The 19,443-nt window shown below is 43.2% G+C and overlaps 1 protein-coding gene across 1 annotated transcript in view; it reads right to left on the bottom strand.

Moving 5' to 3' along the window:
- COMMD10 (COMM domain containing 10) overlaps positions 13,795 to 19,443 on the bottom strand; it is a 123,221-nt gene continuing 117,572 nt past the window's right edge. Inside the window, exons 6-7 of the mRNA XM_021380113.1 lie at positions 14,028 to 14,138; positions 13,795 to 13,875 (exon numbers count right to left, since the gene is read on the bottom strand). Of these exons, the coding sequence (XP_021235788.1) occupies positions 13,810 to 13,875; positions 14,028 to 14,138 (177 nt within the window). The 3' untranslated portion in view covers positions 13,795 to 13,809. The remainder of the gene's footprint in view (positions 13,876 to 14,027; positions 14,139 to 19,443) is intronic.

Consider the following 19,443-nt stretch of genomic DNA (forward strand, 5'->3'; position numbering starts at 1 on the left):
TGCAGGGCACTTACACAGGCATGACATTTCTGCCAAGTTAACACTACCCTAAGGCCGTACTCTATGTTTCTAGCCAGGATCCACAGCAGGCTTTTCCAAACCTACTTTCTGTGGTGGTGTTGCCCCATGAAACCTGTGCTCTCCCCATCTCCAAGGTGCAGCCATTCACCAGGCAGTCTTGTCCCATCTTTTTTGTCTCTGGCTGCAGAGAAAGCCCAGTCTGCTGCTTCATCTCCGGCAAAGAAAGATGAGTGGAAGTGCCTGACTGCGTAAAGTACAGTACAAGTAGCACTAGGCTCTGATATAGCAATTCCTGCCTGAGACAATTTAGCTTTTGCTAACTATGCAGATGTTTATGGAGGAGAAAACAATCACAAGCAATTTTAGAACTGAGATGCTTGATGCTTAATCTTGCACCTGTCCTAAGAACTGAAACGGGCTTTTCTTAGCCTGGATCACGCTGCACAGAGCTGCAGATCAACCTCAGGCAAAACATTTCAAATGTCAAATAGATGCAAATCCTCTGCTTGCTCCCATGATAAAAAGGGAAAGTCACTAGGATAAAAACAATAAGCTATTGCAACCAGCATACCCTTATTAACAGCCTTCTTTATGTTTTGGATAATAAGGCAATAAATAATATACAGAATAATAGGAAAAAGCAGTGACACTTATTGTTGATCTTCTTCTGTTTTCTTTTGGTTGTGTTTTTTCTTTTCCATGTGGATAATACAAGGACAGCAGCTGAGCCTCTCTTCTTCAGGGAGAAGAGTGGTAATATTCTTAGATAGGGAAGGGAAGAAGCTCAGATAGAGCACTCTGCAGGGCAACTGATGCAGGTTCAAGTCCCAACACGTAAAACAAGCACAGGCAGACTAAAAACAAACACCTAGGAGCTGGCTGGGTGCACCTCCTGCTCCCTCAGCCACAGAAACAAGCCATGGCATGCGTCCCAGTGCCTGCCACCAGCTTGCTTGTGTTTTCATCAGTGTAGAAATGACCAGTCTCAGGGCAGAGACCGGGCTCATGAACCCACGAGCCAGCGATGCTGACATGGCAGGGGCACATGGAAGTGGGCAAAAGCCCCCTGCATCTGTGCTGCCTAGCTGGACCTGCCCCTGCACTGCCCTCCCTGGGTGCTCCCTGCGCACATTTGTCCTCCTCTCAGCTTCAAATGTGATCACCAGCTTACCCGCTGAACAGCGGTGGGATGGTTTTGGTTTTTTTTTTGCAATGACTCCGGCTGTTTTTCACTCTTCCTGAGCTCAGAGATCATAAGTATACGTAGTCACTTCTCCCATGGCAGCCCCAACAAAGAGTTTCGTTCTGGCGTGGTGTTTTTTTCAGCATCTTTTTACAGCCAGCGCTAGCTGTGGTTATCCCGAATAGCACGCTGCAAACCTTGTCACTGTTCGCTTGTACCACCTTCTCCTGGCCACTGAGGAAGATGCTGAACATCGGGCCCAGAACTGGTGCCTGTGGGACCTCCTCCTGAGGTACAACATGACCCTTCCTTCCAACCCTCTCCTAATAGATGAGGCTCTTCAGTAGCCTTTCTTGCATCTTGTGCATTGTCTCGAAAGCTACGTAGTCCAAACAAATGCAACCACTCAATCCTTCAGAGAGTTCCTGTGGCTGTCAGGGCTGATCTTTCTCTCAGCACCCATGTCCCTTCTCAAACCTCCAGCCACGTCTTCATGGACCATCATCTCCCAGGTTCTCTGCCAGAGCCCTGTTCAAAGCCTGGCATAGCATTTCCACCCTCTTAAACCTGAGCTGAATGCAGTGCCAGATTACACACAGTTTGTACTGCAGAAATTCCTTATTTGTGGTGTGTGCTTTTTTTTTTTTTTTTTTTTTTTTCCCAGGACTCCTGGATAAACACCATCTGGTGCTAGGAATTTGTTAATGTTTGGTTTTATCAATTTATTTTAACACGCCTTTTTCCAGCGCCTCCATTAGAGGTGGCTCCGTGGTCTCACAGTGTCCCCATGGGGAGCACCAAGGCGAAGCCTTCACTCAGCTCACCTGCAATGTCCTTGCTCTCTGCCAGTGGATCTTTTCACACTTACTGGCCCCACCAGCTCTTGTTCAGCTCTGTGAACTCTAGGCTCATACTGCACAGCAAAACGAATCCTGTTAATATTTACATCTCAAGACAGATCTAAAACGCATTTTAACTTTAAATACATGATGCTAAGTTTACTACGAAGATTTCAGACGGAAAACACCAAATGTGATCTTGGTACACATCCAAACACAAATGTGGATTCTTTTGAATATTTCCTAAACAGGACCAATTTTTGTCGTAGGGATCTACCAAAACGAAATGGTTATCAGCCCACATGGTATACTCCAGACACACCAAACTTCTGCACTGGCTGAGATGAACGAAATCGAGGACAGCACCTTTTTTATTCTTCAGCCTTCCATTCAATCCGTGAAAGTACTCAACAGGAAAAAGAGAAACAAAACACGAGATGACCTGCGTGCCTAGCCAGGCATAGCGTTTTTACAGCCCCTGTTCCTCTGAAGAGTTGTTAAGAAGATTTATGTGAAGCCGCTCATGAAAATTCATAACTAGGGTTTCAGTACTGCAAGGTAAAATATTTATTAAAAACAGTGGGTTGAAGAGAAAAGCTCATCCCTGTGATCAATTCATCACGTACAAAATAAGCAATAATGGTGAGTGCCCAGCGTTTACTCACGACCCCAACTTAAGCCCTCAGAAAAGGAGAACTGGGAGTTAAAGACAGTAGTTTCCACAGCACTGAAAGGGAAGAGGTGGCCTCAGCACAAATGAGAAGGAGATGTGGGATGTGATTAATAAGCGTGATGATTAATCTTTCACTTTATGTGAGAACAGGCCTGAGCATTTGATTAAATATCCAAAGTAGGAGAGAAACATCTAATAACATAAAATCTTCTTTTGCAACTGCTTCCAAGCTCTCGTTCCTTCTTCCCTGAAAGTGACTGGAATTTCAGAACATTGAGGGTTTGATTTCGTTTGCTGTTTTGGGGTTTTTTTTCCCCCTGAATTAATGCTGATGTCTTTGGAATAACTGTAATTGTAAAGGTGTGGAGGGGGCAGAGTTTCATTTACTAACTAGCGTGGCTTCTCTGTCTTCTTGTCTTCTGGTTCAGGGGGCAAGGAAAGCAATCATAACAGTGGGGAACAGGCTCTTGGTCCTGGGGCAAAAGACCGCAAGAGGTGAATTAATTGGGGTGCTCTTTGGAGCTGAAATATATCACTGTGTATTCATCAGCACCAGGCATGACGACACATAAGGAACATTACTCACATAGACGTGGCTAGTATAATAAACTGGCAAGCCATGGCTGGGAACAACCCTGGAAGGTTCACCTGTCATACATCTCTGGCACTTGGGAGAGGGGAGGGGAGGGCAGGACAAGAGGCACAGCACAGCCCTGCCTGAGACCCTGCCTGCCTGCTGGGCTTTGCAGAGGAATTTCAGAGAAGTGTGGGTTTCAAGGCCAGAAGAGATCACTCTAATCCTCTACTGTGAACTTCCACATGCTCCTGGGAATTGCACTTCACCCAGTAATTCCTGCATGAGATTTGTTTCTACGTTTGCAAACGATGTTGACCTCGATACTGTAATGCAATCTGCATAAGACAAGCAAAACACGGCTCCTTATTTATGAAGGCTTACTCTGTAGTACAAATCGATTTATTTTTTACTAATACATTCACACTTCTTTCTCACACATCTCAAGTTCACATTAAGGGCAACCAAAGGTTTAATCTAAAATGTAAGTGATTTCCCGTGTTCTGCGACTATAACTAGAAGTAAATAATAAAAGAAGACCCAGAAAACAGGCCCATTTGCTCGCCCTCCTACTATGGTTTGAAAAGAAGACGATCTGCTTTTTTATTATTATTATTTATTTTTAAATTTCTGTTAACAGCATAGCTTTTTCAGCCAGACCCCCTTACAAAGGGCATTCCCAATCCCATTGTAAACGTGGACGTGACGGATACCATCCTTGCAGAGACATCACCAGCAACAATATTCACTACAGCTGTGAGAGGCACGGGGAGCAGAACTATCCTCCCGCACCCCCCCCAGCGTAACCCCGGGTTCTCACATGCAGTAAGCTGCTTTGTATCCCTGCCCAGCAGCCCACTAAAACACCAGCCCTTCTTTTCCTAAGCTCTCTCGTGGCCCTGTTGTTTTTCCGTGCCTGATAAAGGCTGGCTCGCTGCTGGTCACCCTTTTTTCCCCCTTCTCCCTCCTCATTCCCCCACCAAGTCCCACTGCGCAGGAGCTTTCAGGCCCTAATTGCCCTAGTTTAGCATGGATAGCAATTAATTTTAGTAGGAAAAACACAGAGCCAACATTCACTGATGGAGACGTAGGGATTTCCAGTGTGGAAACAACAAATTCATCTTGTTCCCTTTGAAGTCCGATTCCTGGCATGTTTAATTTAAAATGAATATATCTCCTGCTGAGTGGATACTCGGCTTGAAATTTGGGCTGAAGTGGTGTCAAGCTGCTGTGCAGTTGTAAGCAGCACGTTGGCCTCAGCTTCCTTTCACAAGGTATTTATTTTTGTTCTGTTAATTTGAATGGGGCTGCTATACCAATGAGCTCTCAGTATTGTAAGGGTCTTCTTGCTTGAAAATCACAGTAAATGACGGTAAGTAACATATATTTGTTAATGAAGCAGCAATGGAGCATAGCCAGTGTAGTACTCTGAATTGTGTAGACTTCTGCTTTTCTTCCAAGCTTAAGGTTTTGCCAGTTGTCCTCTCACCCTTTATTTTATTTCTTCACCGAGACACAACACATTAAGTTCAACTGGTGTTGTTTTTGAGAAGCACACCAGTTATAAAGGAACAGTTTTACAGCATTTTTAGCAAAGAAAGAAAAGCCTAATGAGCTATTTCTCAGCTTCAGTCTTGCCCATACATACATGGCAAGTTTATCTCGTACTCACCAGGCTTTGCCACCAGGCTCATTACTGAGGTACAACAGCACCTATGAAGAATAATAAGAACAAATGTGTAGAGTGGTCAATGCAGATGCAATATGTAGCCCTATAGAGATATCTCAAGATAATCTGCCAGGAAAATTACAATTAGGTTTTGACAGAAGCAATTGCATGGACTAGTTAATTAAAAAAATTACTTACTAAACCTTAATATCTTTACCAATGACAAAATGACAGTTGAAAGTGACCTAATGCTATGAATATTTAATTAGGATTAATAAAATGCATAGTCAAGACCAATTTCAATAACTAATTCCAGGAACTGGCTGCTTCTTTTTTTTTCATTTTTTTTCTTTTTCACGCTTTAAAATCACTTTGCCTGGTCACCAGGGGACAGTGGAGCTGATTGCCTCTTTTCAGGAAAGCCACACTGCCAGCTTGACATGCAAAACGTATTTTTTAAGGAGTTTTAATACTTCTTCCTGAGGGACAGTACAATCCCCAGGATAAATATAATTCCTTTCAAAAAGGCAGCACTTTGAGCTATGCCTACAAGGAAGCAGAGTGCCTTTTTTATTTTTCCAGTTGCCATCACCATTGGCCCTGCCCAGTCCTGCTTTGCAGCCTAATTTGGAAAATTTACACAAAGCACCAGTCCGTGATTTTCTTTGAACTCCACCATCCCATGGCACTGTGGAAATAACATGTGCTGCCCCTCCTGTAAATGAAGGCAGATGTTGCAGGATGGATTTTAGTGGAGGAAACAAGCCCTGAGCTGTGAGCAGGGAGCAGCTACAGCCTGATCCCCATGAAAGGAGTCAGGTGCCAAGGCTGGTGAGGCAGGGGAGCCTTGGGGTGCCACAGCTAACTCACCCCTAGCTTCCCATCTCCATGACAGCAATAAAACATCCACCCTGCGCATTGCAGAAGTCGTGGCAATACTTTTGACAGCAACCTGTGCTCTCCAGAGGACATGCTGCCGACGTGGGATGTGCCAGCAAGGCTGTACAATCTGGACCAGGGGAATGAGCCCAGCTGTGTTTCAGCTTGTGGTCCAGGCTGATTGCAGCTGCTCACCCCCAAGACCTCTGCTCGCTTGGTGAATTGTCACATTGGCTGACTTCAGGTGACTGAAATGGATTCTTACTACCTTTTACTTCTTAGTCTCAAAAAAATGGCACTGCCAGGGGAGAGAAAAAAAACTGTTCTCCCCATTCCATCACAGCATCCCATTCCCATCCCATTCCTTCATAACATTTTCTTTACTGGGGACAGTGCGAATACAATGAGAAATCACAGCTTCACATACAGGTCCCAAGGAATTATGAAACACAATAACGACGAACTCTTACATTTTTATACGTGGTTATTTTTCAGAGCCGAGCTGTGCTCTAATGTTTTATAAAATTACTTCCTGGAGATTGCGTTCTTGCAGCAGCACAGATATTTTTAGCATCAAAAGCAAATTCTGGATCCACTGTCTTTAAAAAAATATTGTAAGGTACGTCAATTCCAGAGCATCAAATACTCCAGATGTTGACTCTGCACTCAGGCTACCAAGGGATGCTTTCACTTTTCTTATCTGCCAGGAAATATCTCAAATAATGTCCAGTAGCATGGTTCCTCCAACACCATTCAAAAGTCTTGGATCAGATCTGTATGGAAGGAAGAGAGCTGTTATGGGATAACTGCAGCATCCAGCATTCACTTCAAGGCTTTCACCCAACAAAAGAACAGAATTCCTGGGAAAGCGAGGCATCACAGCATCACTGTCTTTACACAGCAGTGTCATATTGCCTATCCAGTCCCTCTAGGTGCTCTGGGCTCAGTGTATGTACCCTGGCTGCGGAGTTGTAAATGTACAATTTTATCTGCTGTTTGACAGTGCAAGGCATTGGCGTGGTATAACAAAAGAAAAAGCAAGTAAAAGGCAGACAGCAATTTTGTTCTGTGCAAATAAATATGGTCAGTTATGAAGTTACTTCTTTATCTACCATTGCTACCCAGAGGAGAGGCATCCAGCTAGCTGGCAGTTTTGCTGCAGCACCAGCTGCAATGCATCCCCGTAGCTCTAATTACAAAAAATCTTGTTGCAGTGATGAAGTCCATGCTTTCTCTTCACCCTCAGAGACAGCCAGGGATGCTGATTTGAAGCCAGAATCTTTACCCTCATGGAGGTATGCACCATTGCAGAAGACCAGATCACTCAGTTAGCCCTCTGATTTATGTAGGTCTAAGATCAGGTCCTCTCCAACTCCTCAAATGCCCAGAACTCAAAGTTCAGATAGTCGTCATCTAAAGGCCTTAAAAGCTGTCAGGAAAGCCATTACAGCTTTTTGCCAGGCTCATCATCCAGGGGAAATTACTTCTGAATCCCCAAACTAGGAATGAATATAGCTGCTGCTTGCATCAGGGATGAACCAGCACAGCAGATTAAGCCAAGCTGGCCCCTGCAACCAGCCCTGTGTCGAGCCCTGCCACTGCCCTGATCTTGCTGGGGCCAGCTGCTGTCCATCACCAGCAAACTTCCCCACAATGTACTGATGGAAAGGTGGGAGAGCGAAAGAGAAGTAAATCATCCACTCGCTGCTGCTTTGCCCTCCCCTGACTGCACGCCTTGACAGCAAAGAGAAAGGAGGCAGATGGTCAAACGAGCCATGCTCAACCTGAGGAGATGCTCCCCGCACTCTGTGGAGTGCTGTGCCCCACACAGACCTCAGGGAAGGCTGCTCCTGCATCCTGTCCAGTGTAAAAGGCGCCCAGGAACTCCCACAGGTTTTTGCACTTGCATTTGGTGGACTGAAATTCCACAGAGCTGACAGCAGCGTAACGTGTCCCCCTGTCCACACTCAAGGTCGGAGCATCTGAGAGGTGGTCCACCATCTCCCAAGGACGCTTACTTGCCCAAAATGAGCAGTAACCAGCTGAGCACCTGCAGAACAAGCCACTGTTCCAAGTGTTGCAGAATGAACAACAAAAAACATGGTCACGGATGCTGACACCCAGTTTTAGAGATGTGGGAAGGACTGTTACAAAAGCGTTCCTTTTCCTCAGCACGCTGTGGGCTCCTCAAGGGCATTTGAAATAAAACTCTGCATGGACTGAATTTTCACCGAGGAGCTGGGCTGCTTTACAAAGAGTCAGATTCTCTGTGATGTTTTTCATTTCTTTTTCTATTTTTTTTTTTTTTAGGATAATGAAGGTCGTATCCCCAGGAGAGCACTCGTTCTGCTCTCTGTTTGTCCTCACGCAGAGACAGGAGGGAGAGGTGAGGGGCAGAGCTGAGAGAGACTGGATAAAGGTAGCAATGTTGGAGAAATGGCGTGGTGAATGAACGATGCGAGGGCTTGTTTGTCCATTTGTGCAAGTCAGGGCAAACTGCATCAGCTGGGGAGCTGGCCCTTCTGTTGCACAGCTCTCCTGACTCATGGCTGCCCCCAAACAAACGAGCAGACTGGTGATAATACCTTTTGTGGGACTGTTTCTAAATATTTCCAAACAATTGTAATGTTCCTTTCTTGCTTGCCGGCGTTACATATCCTTAGATAGGGTTTCTGTAATAGGTTTCTAACATCCTTTCACATATCCTCAGAATGGCCCATCATGTTACAGATAGCTCTAATTTTGCATAGATTAAAACAGTCATAAGTACAGAGCTGTTATATCCTGCTCATCTTGCCTTAAGGCACAACGTAAATGAAAGTGGAGCTAAGAATAGGGTCTCGTGTCTCAGCTGAGGGGAGAAGCGTGTGCCTGCCTACATAAAGAGAAGTAGGTTATGTTTGGAATAGCAAGAGACATTTTTTTTTTCTTGTCTTCAGAAGAAAAAAAAAGTGAAGTGTCAAAAGTATGAACTTCAGCAGAGCTAATGTATTCTCCTTGCCTTATTTCTGAACAGGTAAACTATATATATATAGAGAGAGAGAAAGATAGATAGATAGATAGATAGATAGATAGATAGATAGATAGATAGATAGATAGATAGATAGATACATAAATATATGCATGTACAGAAAGAAAAAAAAAAGACAGACATAAAATTCCCAAAGGAAAATCTTGCCTTGTTTAAGACATAATGAATTCAGTCTTCAGATGCCACGGAGTCTCAGTGTTTTTAAGCCCTGTAATGTTAGTCGAATAATTATCTCACAAAATGTGTTTGTGTAGGTGAAGTCTCTCTGGTTTGGTTCCTTTCCTGCTATGAAGTAGAAAGCTGCTAACCCCTTATAAAAATACAGAAAAGCAAGAGAACATTAAGTTTGTATACACACTGCTTTCCACTTGTATTCTTCACATAAAGTATTAGTGATAAAACACCTTAGAAATAACGCCTGTGTCTGACACAGACTTCTCTCCCAGCTGTATTTTCAGACAGGGAGAGTGAGACATTAGAAGAAGGAAAATTAAAAACACTGCCAAACCACTGAGTGTTAAACACATCATGAACTGAAAACCTTGTGCTGATGTGAAATCCTTACATGTTTTCAAAAAACAGCCTAATCAAACACATTTATTTAAGTTAATTAAAAATAGGGTATTAATTCAACTGCAAGATGACTGTGTCATTAACTTGATAAGATATTTTCAGATGTAGAATATTTTATGTTTAGGAGATAAAATCTGGCAGTGTGGCCCAGTGGATGTGGAACTGGATTAAGAATTAATCCGTTAATTGGCTGGGCAATTGGGCAAAGCACATAATCCCTCCACATGCCTCATTTTTCTTCGTCTTTAATACAGTTTTTATGCTTTTGACTTTCACAAAGTGCTTTGATACGCACAGATAAAAGGCTTATATTAGTTATTATAGATGAATACTGAAATGCCATGAAAGCATTGCTTAATGAAATATTGATTTAAAAAATATCAAGTGGGGCTGGCTCCCTGCCTTAGATACTGAGGCATTTTGAGGAAACGCCTGTGAACCAGGGATCTCACATCGGTTTCCTTGGAGAAGATTTACCAGCCTGAAAGATGGAGAGGATGGGAGCCTAGAGACATGGCTTCGCTCAGCGGAGGGGCCGTGCCGTGGGTCTCCTAAATGGCCAACCAGGACTGCTGTCAAAGGGCTGACCCCGAGAGCCTGAGCTCACGGGAAGATCCCCGGTGATTTCAGTGTCTTTGGGCTTTTTAAGTGAAAACGAAACCTGCAGGAGGTAAAGATGCCATCTCACCTCTTGCAAAATGCTTCCAGTTCTGTCCTCCGCCTCTTTCAGCAGAAAGCTGAGGGGTGACCTTTCGAAGGTGAGCGTGGAACTGGGGGGGGGACCGGAGACAAGAGAAGGCAGCAGGGTTTTCCGTTAAATAAATCAGAGAATCAACAGAAAGCTGCTGGAGATTGCGTTTGCAGAGACATTTACAGGATCCCACAAACACCTACAGCTTGATGCACCGTGGGTATTTTAGGTGACAGTGGTATGCTGAAGCGTTTGGACAAAATGGCATGAGAGTTTCTCAACTATAAGGGCAACCTGATGAAAGCTTTGCAATTGGTGTTGTATTATTAGAAGCGCTTAAAAATAAGTTGGAAAGCTATCCAAGGGATCTGGAAGGTGGCAAACCATGCGTGCATAATACAATGCGTTAAACTAAATAATGCAGTCTTTGCACCTTCAGTTGAGACCTTTCTTTTTTATGCTTTTCTTGCGTGTTGCGTGATCACATTTTTCTTCTGCCGTTATGTATTTCTCCAAATGCGTTTTTTTTTTTCCCTCTTTATGCCGTTTTTGTGTACCAGATGGCACCAAGATAAAACTGACCACAACCGTATTCCCCAAAGCTGCCATACGGACTGCTGAGAAGTTTACTGTCCTAACGCAGCTTCGCTTCACTGCCAGCAAATCACCAGGAACAGGAGCAAGGGGCAAGCAGAGCTGACTCAGATCTCTAGCCCTGAGGCTGCATCTGCCAGCACATCACAGGTCACAAAGCTAGACAGCCTCACCGTCCATCAGAAAAAAGAGAGACATGCAAAGACTACGCTCTCGCCTTTCCTCGTTTTCTAAGCTGGCACTGAAAACCCCTGGATCTGCACTTTCTGACACGAAATCTTGCTGCACGGGACCGTGGCGCAGCGCAGCAGCTGGCATTTGCACCAGGCTGGAGCTGCAGGCCAGCCCCTGGGCTGCCAAAAGCCGAGCAAAGCTGTGACAATCCCCTGACTAGACTCCTGTGCAGCCAGGTATTTTACCACAGGTGTGATTTTAACCGTGTCAATAAACCCACTGCTGGGCTACTCACATCTCTCTGCTCAGGCATTTGCTGTAAGCGCTTTGCTGAATCTGTCCCTGGGAGCTTATTGTCTTTTTTGTTAGCCATGTTTAGACTGCTACACAACAATTTGCCAAAGTCTAATTAACAACCCCACCACCATTTATGTGACCCAGAAGCACAGTTTAAAGCACAGATGGAAGGAAAGACAAGTGGAGAAAGAGAAAAGCTCCCAGAGTAAGAAATTCAGATAACCTTATATCAAATGCTTATGCCATGAGCAACCCAGTTGGCTTCCATGAGACCTTGGGAGGAATAAGGTGATATTGAATGGGAATTTGGGTATTGAATGGGCATTGTAGTTCGGCATTTAGTAGAAAAGAGAGCACAGTGAGATGTGAAAACAGAAAATGAAGAAAACAGTAAGCAAGGAGCAAAGGTCTGGCACATCCCAACCTACTGAGCCCACTTGTGACAGATTTAAAGGGAGCCCACAGAAAAGCAGCATGACTGAGCTCATAACCTCCTACACCTGGGAGCACGTGCCCCCTGCTCAGCCTTCCGCATCCTCTGTGCATGGTACATTAAGAGGAGCAATTCAATATAGCAGAAATAATAAAAGCCAACAAAAATAAACATTTAATGGTATATGGCCTGGGGGCTGGGGAAATCTTTCATCCATCTAATCTGCAGCAATGCATTTCTGGCTTTTCATTGATGTCAGTGAGAGAACTGCAGGCTCAGAACAGCTCAAGGTGCACTAACTCATGTTCCCCTACCCTTTTGGGACACCCTGCATTAAGCACAAGAGCTGCTGTTAAAAGGAAATTAAGCCCAGCAAAGAAGACTATAGGGTTCGGTTTTGCCTTTTCTCCTGCGAGCAGGAGTAAAGTTCTCTGCGTCCAGGACTGCTTTGTGCCGGCGATTTTTCTGCGATAGCCAGGTCTATGGTCCCACAACAGCAGACAATACAGAGCCATAAATCAAAAAACACCTCCACAGAAACCATTCAAAGGGATGATCTAAAAATACACTGAATTCTCACCCAGGATTTCGTTTTTGCCGGTGACGGTGGCTTTGATGTGCCTTCTCCAGGCAGTGTGCTAAATTCATGCAGTTATCTCATTTTAGAGAGTGGGAAAATTAATCCTTATTTTAGCACCGTCACTTCAGAGAACGTAGAACAGGAAACAATCAGCCCATTAAAATAGATTTGAACTCAAGTCAGAGAGGTGAAAGTCTGATGCTTTATGAGTATCCATTAAGCATCTAGTAAAAATGCAGAGTATTCCAGATTTTATCCATCTGATTTTATAGTCAGCCGGGTAATGGAGACCAATCTGAAAGCCGGATCTTCCTATAAAAACAAAAGCTGGGAATCAGCAAAAAGCTGGAAAGTGTGAAAAGTTTCACTTCAGTTCCCTTTTTTTTTCCCCACTGTATCTTCTCTCCCAGTATCACTTCACTGATTCAAATTCTACTCCACCATCTGTTCAGAAGAGAAACAAATGGAGTGCGTCTAATTTCTGGAAATTCTGAAACAACCTGGGTAATCTGATTCCAGCAAAGAATCTGCATACATGTCAACTTTCAGATCTTCATATTAGACAGAAATATGCAGCTCAGGCTAAGTCAAACTCATGAAAGTTCCCCTAAAGCTCTGGATCAAAAGCTAATAACCGACTGTTGAATCTGTAATCTAACTAGCAGACATGAAACCATGTTTTTAACTTTGTCGGCTGCCCATGACTTGCACAGGATGAAAAGCATTTCTTCCCCTTGATGGCCAAGGTCCATCATCTTTTCACTGCAATGTGTGAAGGAGATGACAGATGAGCCTCCTCTGTCCCTGTTCAGTGCTAAGAGATGCAATATTAATGACAATGCACATCAGCATCTTTCCAGGAAAAGTGGTGGGTTTGTTTGTTAGTTTGATTCACTGTTCATTTGTTTGGGTTTCATTTCTATAGATTGAGGAAAAAATGCACGTAAGAAGAACTCATGCACTTCTTCATCTGCATTCCTAACTTAGCTTCTGTGCTCGTAACGGCCTGCGGGTTTAGACGCAGCTAACATTCAGATATGAGTGAGAAGAAATTGAGCTGTTGTTTTTCCCATTAAAGATAAGAAAGCACTCTATTAAGATTGCTGGTTAGATGTACAGGGACTAACCAGACATCACAGCGCGGAGTCTTCATCCCCCAAAAAATCATATCTGCTGAACACAGCGGTCTTAGAATCCTAGAATCATAGAATCATAGACTCCTTAGCTTTGGGAGGGACCTCTCAAGGCCATCTAGTCCAACTCCCCTGCAATGAACAGGGACATGCACAGCTTGATCAGGTTGCCCAGGGCCTGATCCAGCCTGGCCTCGAAAGTCTCCAGGGACAGAGCATCCACCACATCTCTGGGCAGCCTGTGCCAGTGCCTCACCACCCTCACTGTAAAAGACTTTTTCCTTATATCCAACGTCTTACCTTATAATGATTTCTTTTAAAAAGTCAAGCAATTAAAACAGGTCTCCCTGTTTTCAGGGGAACCTTTCAGTTTCAGTTTCCCTCTGCAGAAGAGCTTGCTCTGGCAAATCAGAAGAGGCTGAAAACAAACTTCTGATGGGGCCTTGGATCACTTCTGCTGGACTTTTAGGCTTCAGATGCGCAGTCATGGGTCATCAAAGGGGCAGAAATAGAAGCATAGCCAGTGTAAATCTGAAAATTCAAGATTTTTTCTTGAAGTACAACTGCAGATATACTTCTGCAGATGGCCAACATACACCTTGGTTTTTCTTTGTTATATGTGTAGGATCTGGACAGAAATGATGACAGTGCTAGTTCTAGAGATTAATGGATATTGGACTCACCTTGACAGTGTGCTTGTTGGCAGCTCCTAGTACAGTATTGTCCTGATGAATGGCACCCAGCTGAGATTTAGTAGTCAGAGCCCTCACTTCTGCCACTTTCCTTTGGGAAATCTGACAAGTGAGAAAGCAATCGCAGTGCCAGACAGTATTAATTCAGCATTGCTCACAAGATGGTAGCACCCATAGGCCTCTTTCAGAATCAGGACTGCTTTGCCCTGTTGCTGTACATGCAATACTATCCCAGAAGTTAAGAAAGTCCAGTACATAGAAGAGAAAAATAATATCAAGTGCAAATAAAAACTGTTCCACTCCAAACCCTCCATGAACGAGCTTTTTAAGAAAAAGAATTGAAATAATTTTAAAATGCTTTAGAAAGTTCTGGAAGGTGCTTAAGAGATATGTCTCTTAGACATCAAAGCCAGTAGAGGGAGGGAGAAGGATTTAAGTCATTTTCGTAAAGATCTAAAATGGTAAACTATTTGTCACCAATGGCCAGCAAAAATGGTGATCATAAACCACTGTTTTAGACAAAACAGGAGCACAGCACAGGAGATGGTTTCACAAAAGGCTTTTCTTACACGCAGTTCATGAACCACATCTTCATGGCCCACCACAATGTGCAGAGCTACCTTCTATGAACTGCTGCCTCGGCAGTGCTTCCATTTTGCTCTGTATGGGCTAAATGATTGCTGAAAAGCAAAACACACCAGCCTGGGTAGTAGGCTGCTGTTATAGCTACTTCTGCACCACAGCTAGCCCAGATCTCTACATATAATTGCTTCGACCTGCCTGAGTTACCATATTCTACTTTGATTTGTCATGGAGCTTTCCTTTGGTATCCTTTCCCCAAGACATCCTATGTGATAGCAACCCAGATCCCCTAATTAGACTAAGATTGGATACACATAGCATAACCTCTGCTAGAAAAATAGATTCTTCCAAGCTCAGTGGAACAAATCTGAACCACAACTGAATTTAAGAGCCATAGTCTTAGGATTTATATTGTAACAATATAAATTCTCAGGTTTTACTATTTTTTTTTTAATACCACTAGCTGGTATTCAAGAAGAGGAATGATTAAAACAGAAGTCTCGGGAGTTACTCCTCCTTCAGACTGGAGATTAGGAAAGGTTTCTTTCCCATGAGAGCAGTGAAACATGGAAGCAGGCCTCCTAGAGAGGCGGTTGATGCCCCGCTCCTGTCAAGAAACATTTGGATAATGTCCTCAAAAACGTACCTCAGCTTTTGGTTAGCCCTGAAGTGGTCAGACAGCTGAACTCAGTGACATATGTGGATCCCTTCCAACTGAACTATTTGCTTCTACTCTCCTAGACATCGAGCCCAATCTTCAGAAGCCAACCCGTTCAGTCAGTTTCCCTTGAAAAGAGTGTCTGCATGAAAAAAAAATGCACCAAAGCAAACAAACGCTTTGTTTCCCTTCCAATTTAGGCTCCATTTTATCTAATGAGGCAGACACTGAAGCTGTAGTTTGCATAATCTGGCTTTTATGGATAAAAGAACAAATATTGCCTTGCATGTGGATTGTATTACTGTCAGGGAACAGTTCCTCTTGTTCTTTTTTCGCTTATATTACTAGACACCACTGTCACATACCGACTTTAAAGGTTTTTACTGTGTTAAGATAAGGCCCATAGATGAAGCTTGGTGGAATTCAAAGTAGGAAATAATTTTTCATCTGCTTCTTTCCTCTGTTGACCATTTGACTTTCTCGATCCAACAGGGAATGTATTACCTCTATTTAAACTGATATAATGCCTTCAAAATTAATCTTAAAAGAGCAAGTAAAATCCTGTATCAGTTTCTCTGCTCAATTTATTAGCTTTCTATCATCATTTTAGAGATTGACAGATTCCTGCAACACTAAAATTGTTTTATCTACACTTTATATACATAACACTTGATAAATAATTTGATAGCATCTTAGTGATGGTAAGATCCTCTCAAATAAAAATCCTCTGTCCTCCAATCTCAAACCCTACACCCTGGGGATTAGTGTTATGAATTCCTATTACTTAGACAAGTAAAATACAATTTAATTGAGCAGCTGAAGAAAATATCTGTTCTTGAACAACAGAAGCTTACATCTGCTCCAAAGCACTTTCAAGGTCTCTTTATGTATAAAAGTTATCACAGAATCACAGAATCCTAGAATGGCCTGGGTTGAAAAGGACCTCAAAGATCATCAAGTTTCAACCCCCCTGCTGAGTGCAGGGTTGCCAACCACTGGACCAGGCTGCCCAGAGCCACGTCCAGCCTGGCCTTGAATGCCTCCAGGGACAGGGCATCCACAACCTCCCTGGGCAACCTGTTCCAGTGCGTCACCACCCTCTGCGTGAAAAACTTCCTCCTAATATCTAACCTAAATCCAAGTTATCCCACTTGGACAGTCCTATAGATGGATACTTCTTGCTTATCCTCAAACTTCAGTAACAAGGCCAATTTCTGCACATCTGTGAGGTATGAGTAACTATGCTATGGCTATAAATTCAACTCATCATCACGTTGAATTCAACTTCATCATCTGATTTTGTTTTAGACTTTAGCAAGGAGTTGCAGAAATCTTTGGGACTGAAACTTGATGCAGCTTAACCTTAGTTCAAGCAGCCCTTGGTGTCCCTTTTATGAGAAAAACTTCCTGTCGTTTATAACTTTTATAATCTGAAAATGTCTCTTGAGGAGAAGTTGAATTATGAGATATCGTTAGTAGGCAGCATATTTAAAGGCATCTTTCTCTGTAGGCCTTCATTATAACAGAGAGGTACTACAGAAATGACTGTGGTCTAACACCTGATGCTTGCAATCTTGCAAAACAAGAACAACCTCCCTAGCAGTCAGATTAAAGGTTACAAATAAAAGCTGTGCAAATACTAATGCTGCAAAAACTCCTTTTATGCCACCTAGATAGCTGAATACAACAGGCTGGAGAATTAGTTTTGTGAATTAAAAAAAAACATGCTTCCCATCTCCCATGCTACTCTCCACATAAGGGAAGAATTCCTTGCCCAAGAGCTCAGATTAACAAAGACCTCAGAAAAATCACTGCATCATGAGTAGCATTTTGGTGATTATTTACATTATAGAAGTGGATAACTGGGAAAAAATGGAGCAGGACTGCCTAGAATTTTTATACCTGGAAACCTATCACAATCTGCTTTCCTGAAAAATAATTCTGATAGAAAATAAGAACTATGTAAATGAGTAACGTGAGAACAAGACAAGGTCACGACACAATAAAATCAAGGCTGGCATACAAAATGTACTAAATTATAAGCCTCGAGTGAGAGAAATGAAGTGTCAGCAGCTCTCTGTGGGAATGAAGAGCTAGGTGTCACAGACGGATCCAAGAAATGGTAACTCCAATTTACCCACCAGGTAAACAAAGGGTTTTCACCAGCAGTCCATTCACAAGGCAGCACGATGCTGGAAGGAGATGAGTTCTCATCCACTTGCTCAGTTCACTCCTTTCCAGGGCAGGCAAACCCTAGCTCCTGGACCACCAGAAACAGCTGATCCACCACACAGAATGGGGCATATATAATTCTCTGAAGCCTTCCTGTTACAGCTACCTATATAGTGAGTACAGAAACTGGTACCTGTAGGGTGAAGATGAGGGGAAAAAAATGGAAAATTGACTGCAAAGAGTGGAGTAGGCTGAGAGGGAGAAAAATGATAAAATCAGAACCAGCCAAGTGGGGAACAAGCTACTGAAGTGCTCTTAAAAGTTTGTCGTTAAATGAGTCATCCATTTCCAAATGCCAAAATGACTGTGTCCAAAAAGCAGTTCATTAAGTGCCAGGTAAACACTGAGATCACTGAGCTTTTCTGATATTCTCTTAGGAATAATCCGACCATGAATGTGCCAGCAATTAATCTAATTCAGATGCATCTCTCTGAAGAAAAACTAAGTACCAGGATGCATCTGTGTGCGTGGACACCCACAGACAAGAGTTCACCTAGCTCTGATACTGCTGAAATGGAAGGAGATAAGGAATGAACAGGTTCTGTGTGAATGACATTCAGTGTCCTGAGGAAAAGATATATATTTAAGCTTTGAGTAGCAGGTCTGTACAATGCTACCTGTTTGTGACTTTAGGGGAGTATAACTATGCTCAATGCATCACAGATGAGGTTAGTATGACCAACCCTCATCTTTCCTGAGCAAGGAAATGTGATGTGAATAAGCTCAGATTTGACACTGTGACTGCAGGTAAAGACAAGGTTTGAAGTAGCTCTTGCAAAATACTTCCATCCACTGCACCCACAAAACCAACTCTAGTTTTTGGAGGGAGGAACAATGAGAAGAATCTCTGGGCTCAGCTGACATCCTAATGAGGCTACATTAACCAATGATTTTCTAATGCTCAGGAAGGCAATAAAAGAGCTGAGCTAGCCTAGCACACACAAAACTGGAATCAGAAGTCTGAACTGAGTGTTTTTGAGACTGAAGTACTGGGGACTGGGCAGCTAGCTGGAAATGACAGCAAAACACCCCTCTGTGGAAGCAAAGACATGCTTCCCTTTAGAAGCTGGAGATGAACTGCATGAAACACAGTCTTGAGCTCTTAGATTGGCAACTAAAGTGATATGCATCCAGGGAAGCTACTGAGGCACTAAATATAACTTGGTCCCTTGCACAGCTACACCAGTAAGTAAATATACCCTGAGTGAGACCCAGGGTTCAGTATTGCTTAAAAACATGGTGGTGACGTGTACTATTCAAGTGTACCATTAGAGCTTTACAGTTTTATTTGGCAGCTTTACAAAGATCCTCTACGTTTTTCAGCTCATCCTTTGTTGTCACCTATATTACTGAGATTGTCATGATCCTGGAGAGTGTGAAGCACCTCTTTCTCTTGAATACTGTATCCTAGACAATGTACAATAGCGTGCAGAGCATTTTGCATAATACTTGAAGAAGTACTCATAACTGCAAGCAGCAGAACTCAGCTTTCATCCTGACACAGCAGAACTGCAGACACAGCACGCGGGGGAAGATACTGAGATCCATCAGTCACTGGATACAAAAGGGTACTCACCTAGAGATGTCTGTGGCAAACCCTTCAGCAGAGCAATAGTTTTCATTGCCTCCTCAGCCAAACAAACATGGTATAGCATGGAAACGCCAAAATTTAATGGTACATTTTCCTGAAAAAGTTAAAGCCCCCTCGTAGGGAATATGCAGCCAAAAGGAGTGTCCCAGTGCAGTGTTCACTTAAGGTGTCAGAAGATTAAGATGTCAGAAGCACCAGAATGTGGGGATTCTTCAACAACTGTCCTTAAACTTATTAGACTAGAATTTCTCCAATAATTGCCCTGGCAGCGATTAGGTTAATTTGCACTACCTACAAGAAAATGAAGTATACGTACAACTAAATAGATTCATGCTGCGTGATAC

The sequence above is a fragment of the Numida meleagris genome, chromosome Z (genome assembly GCF_002078875.1).
Source record: "Numida meleagris isolate 19003 breed g44 Domestic line chromosome Z, NumMel1.0, whole genome shotgun sequence".
Classification (NCBI taxonomy): Eukaryota; Metazoa; Chordata; class Aves; order Galliformes; family Numididae; genus Numida; species Numida meleagris.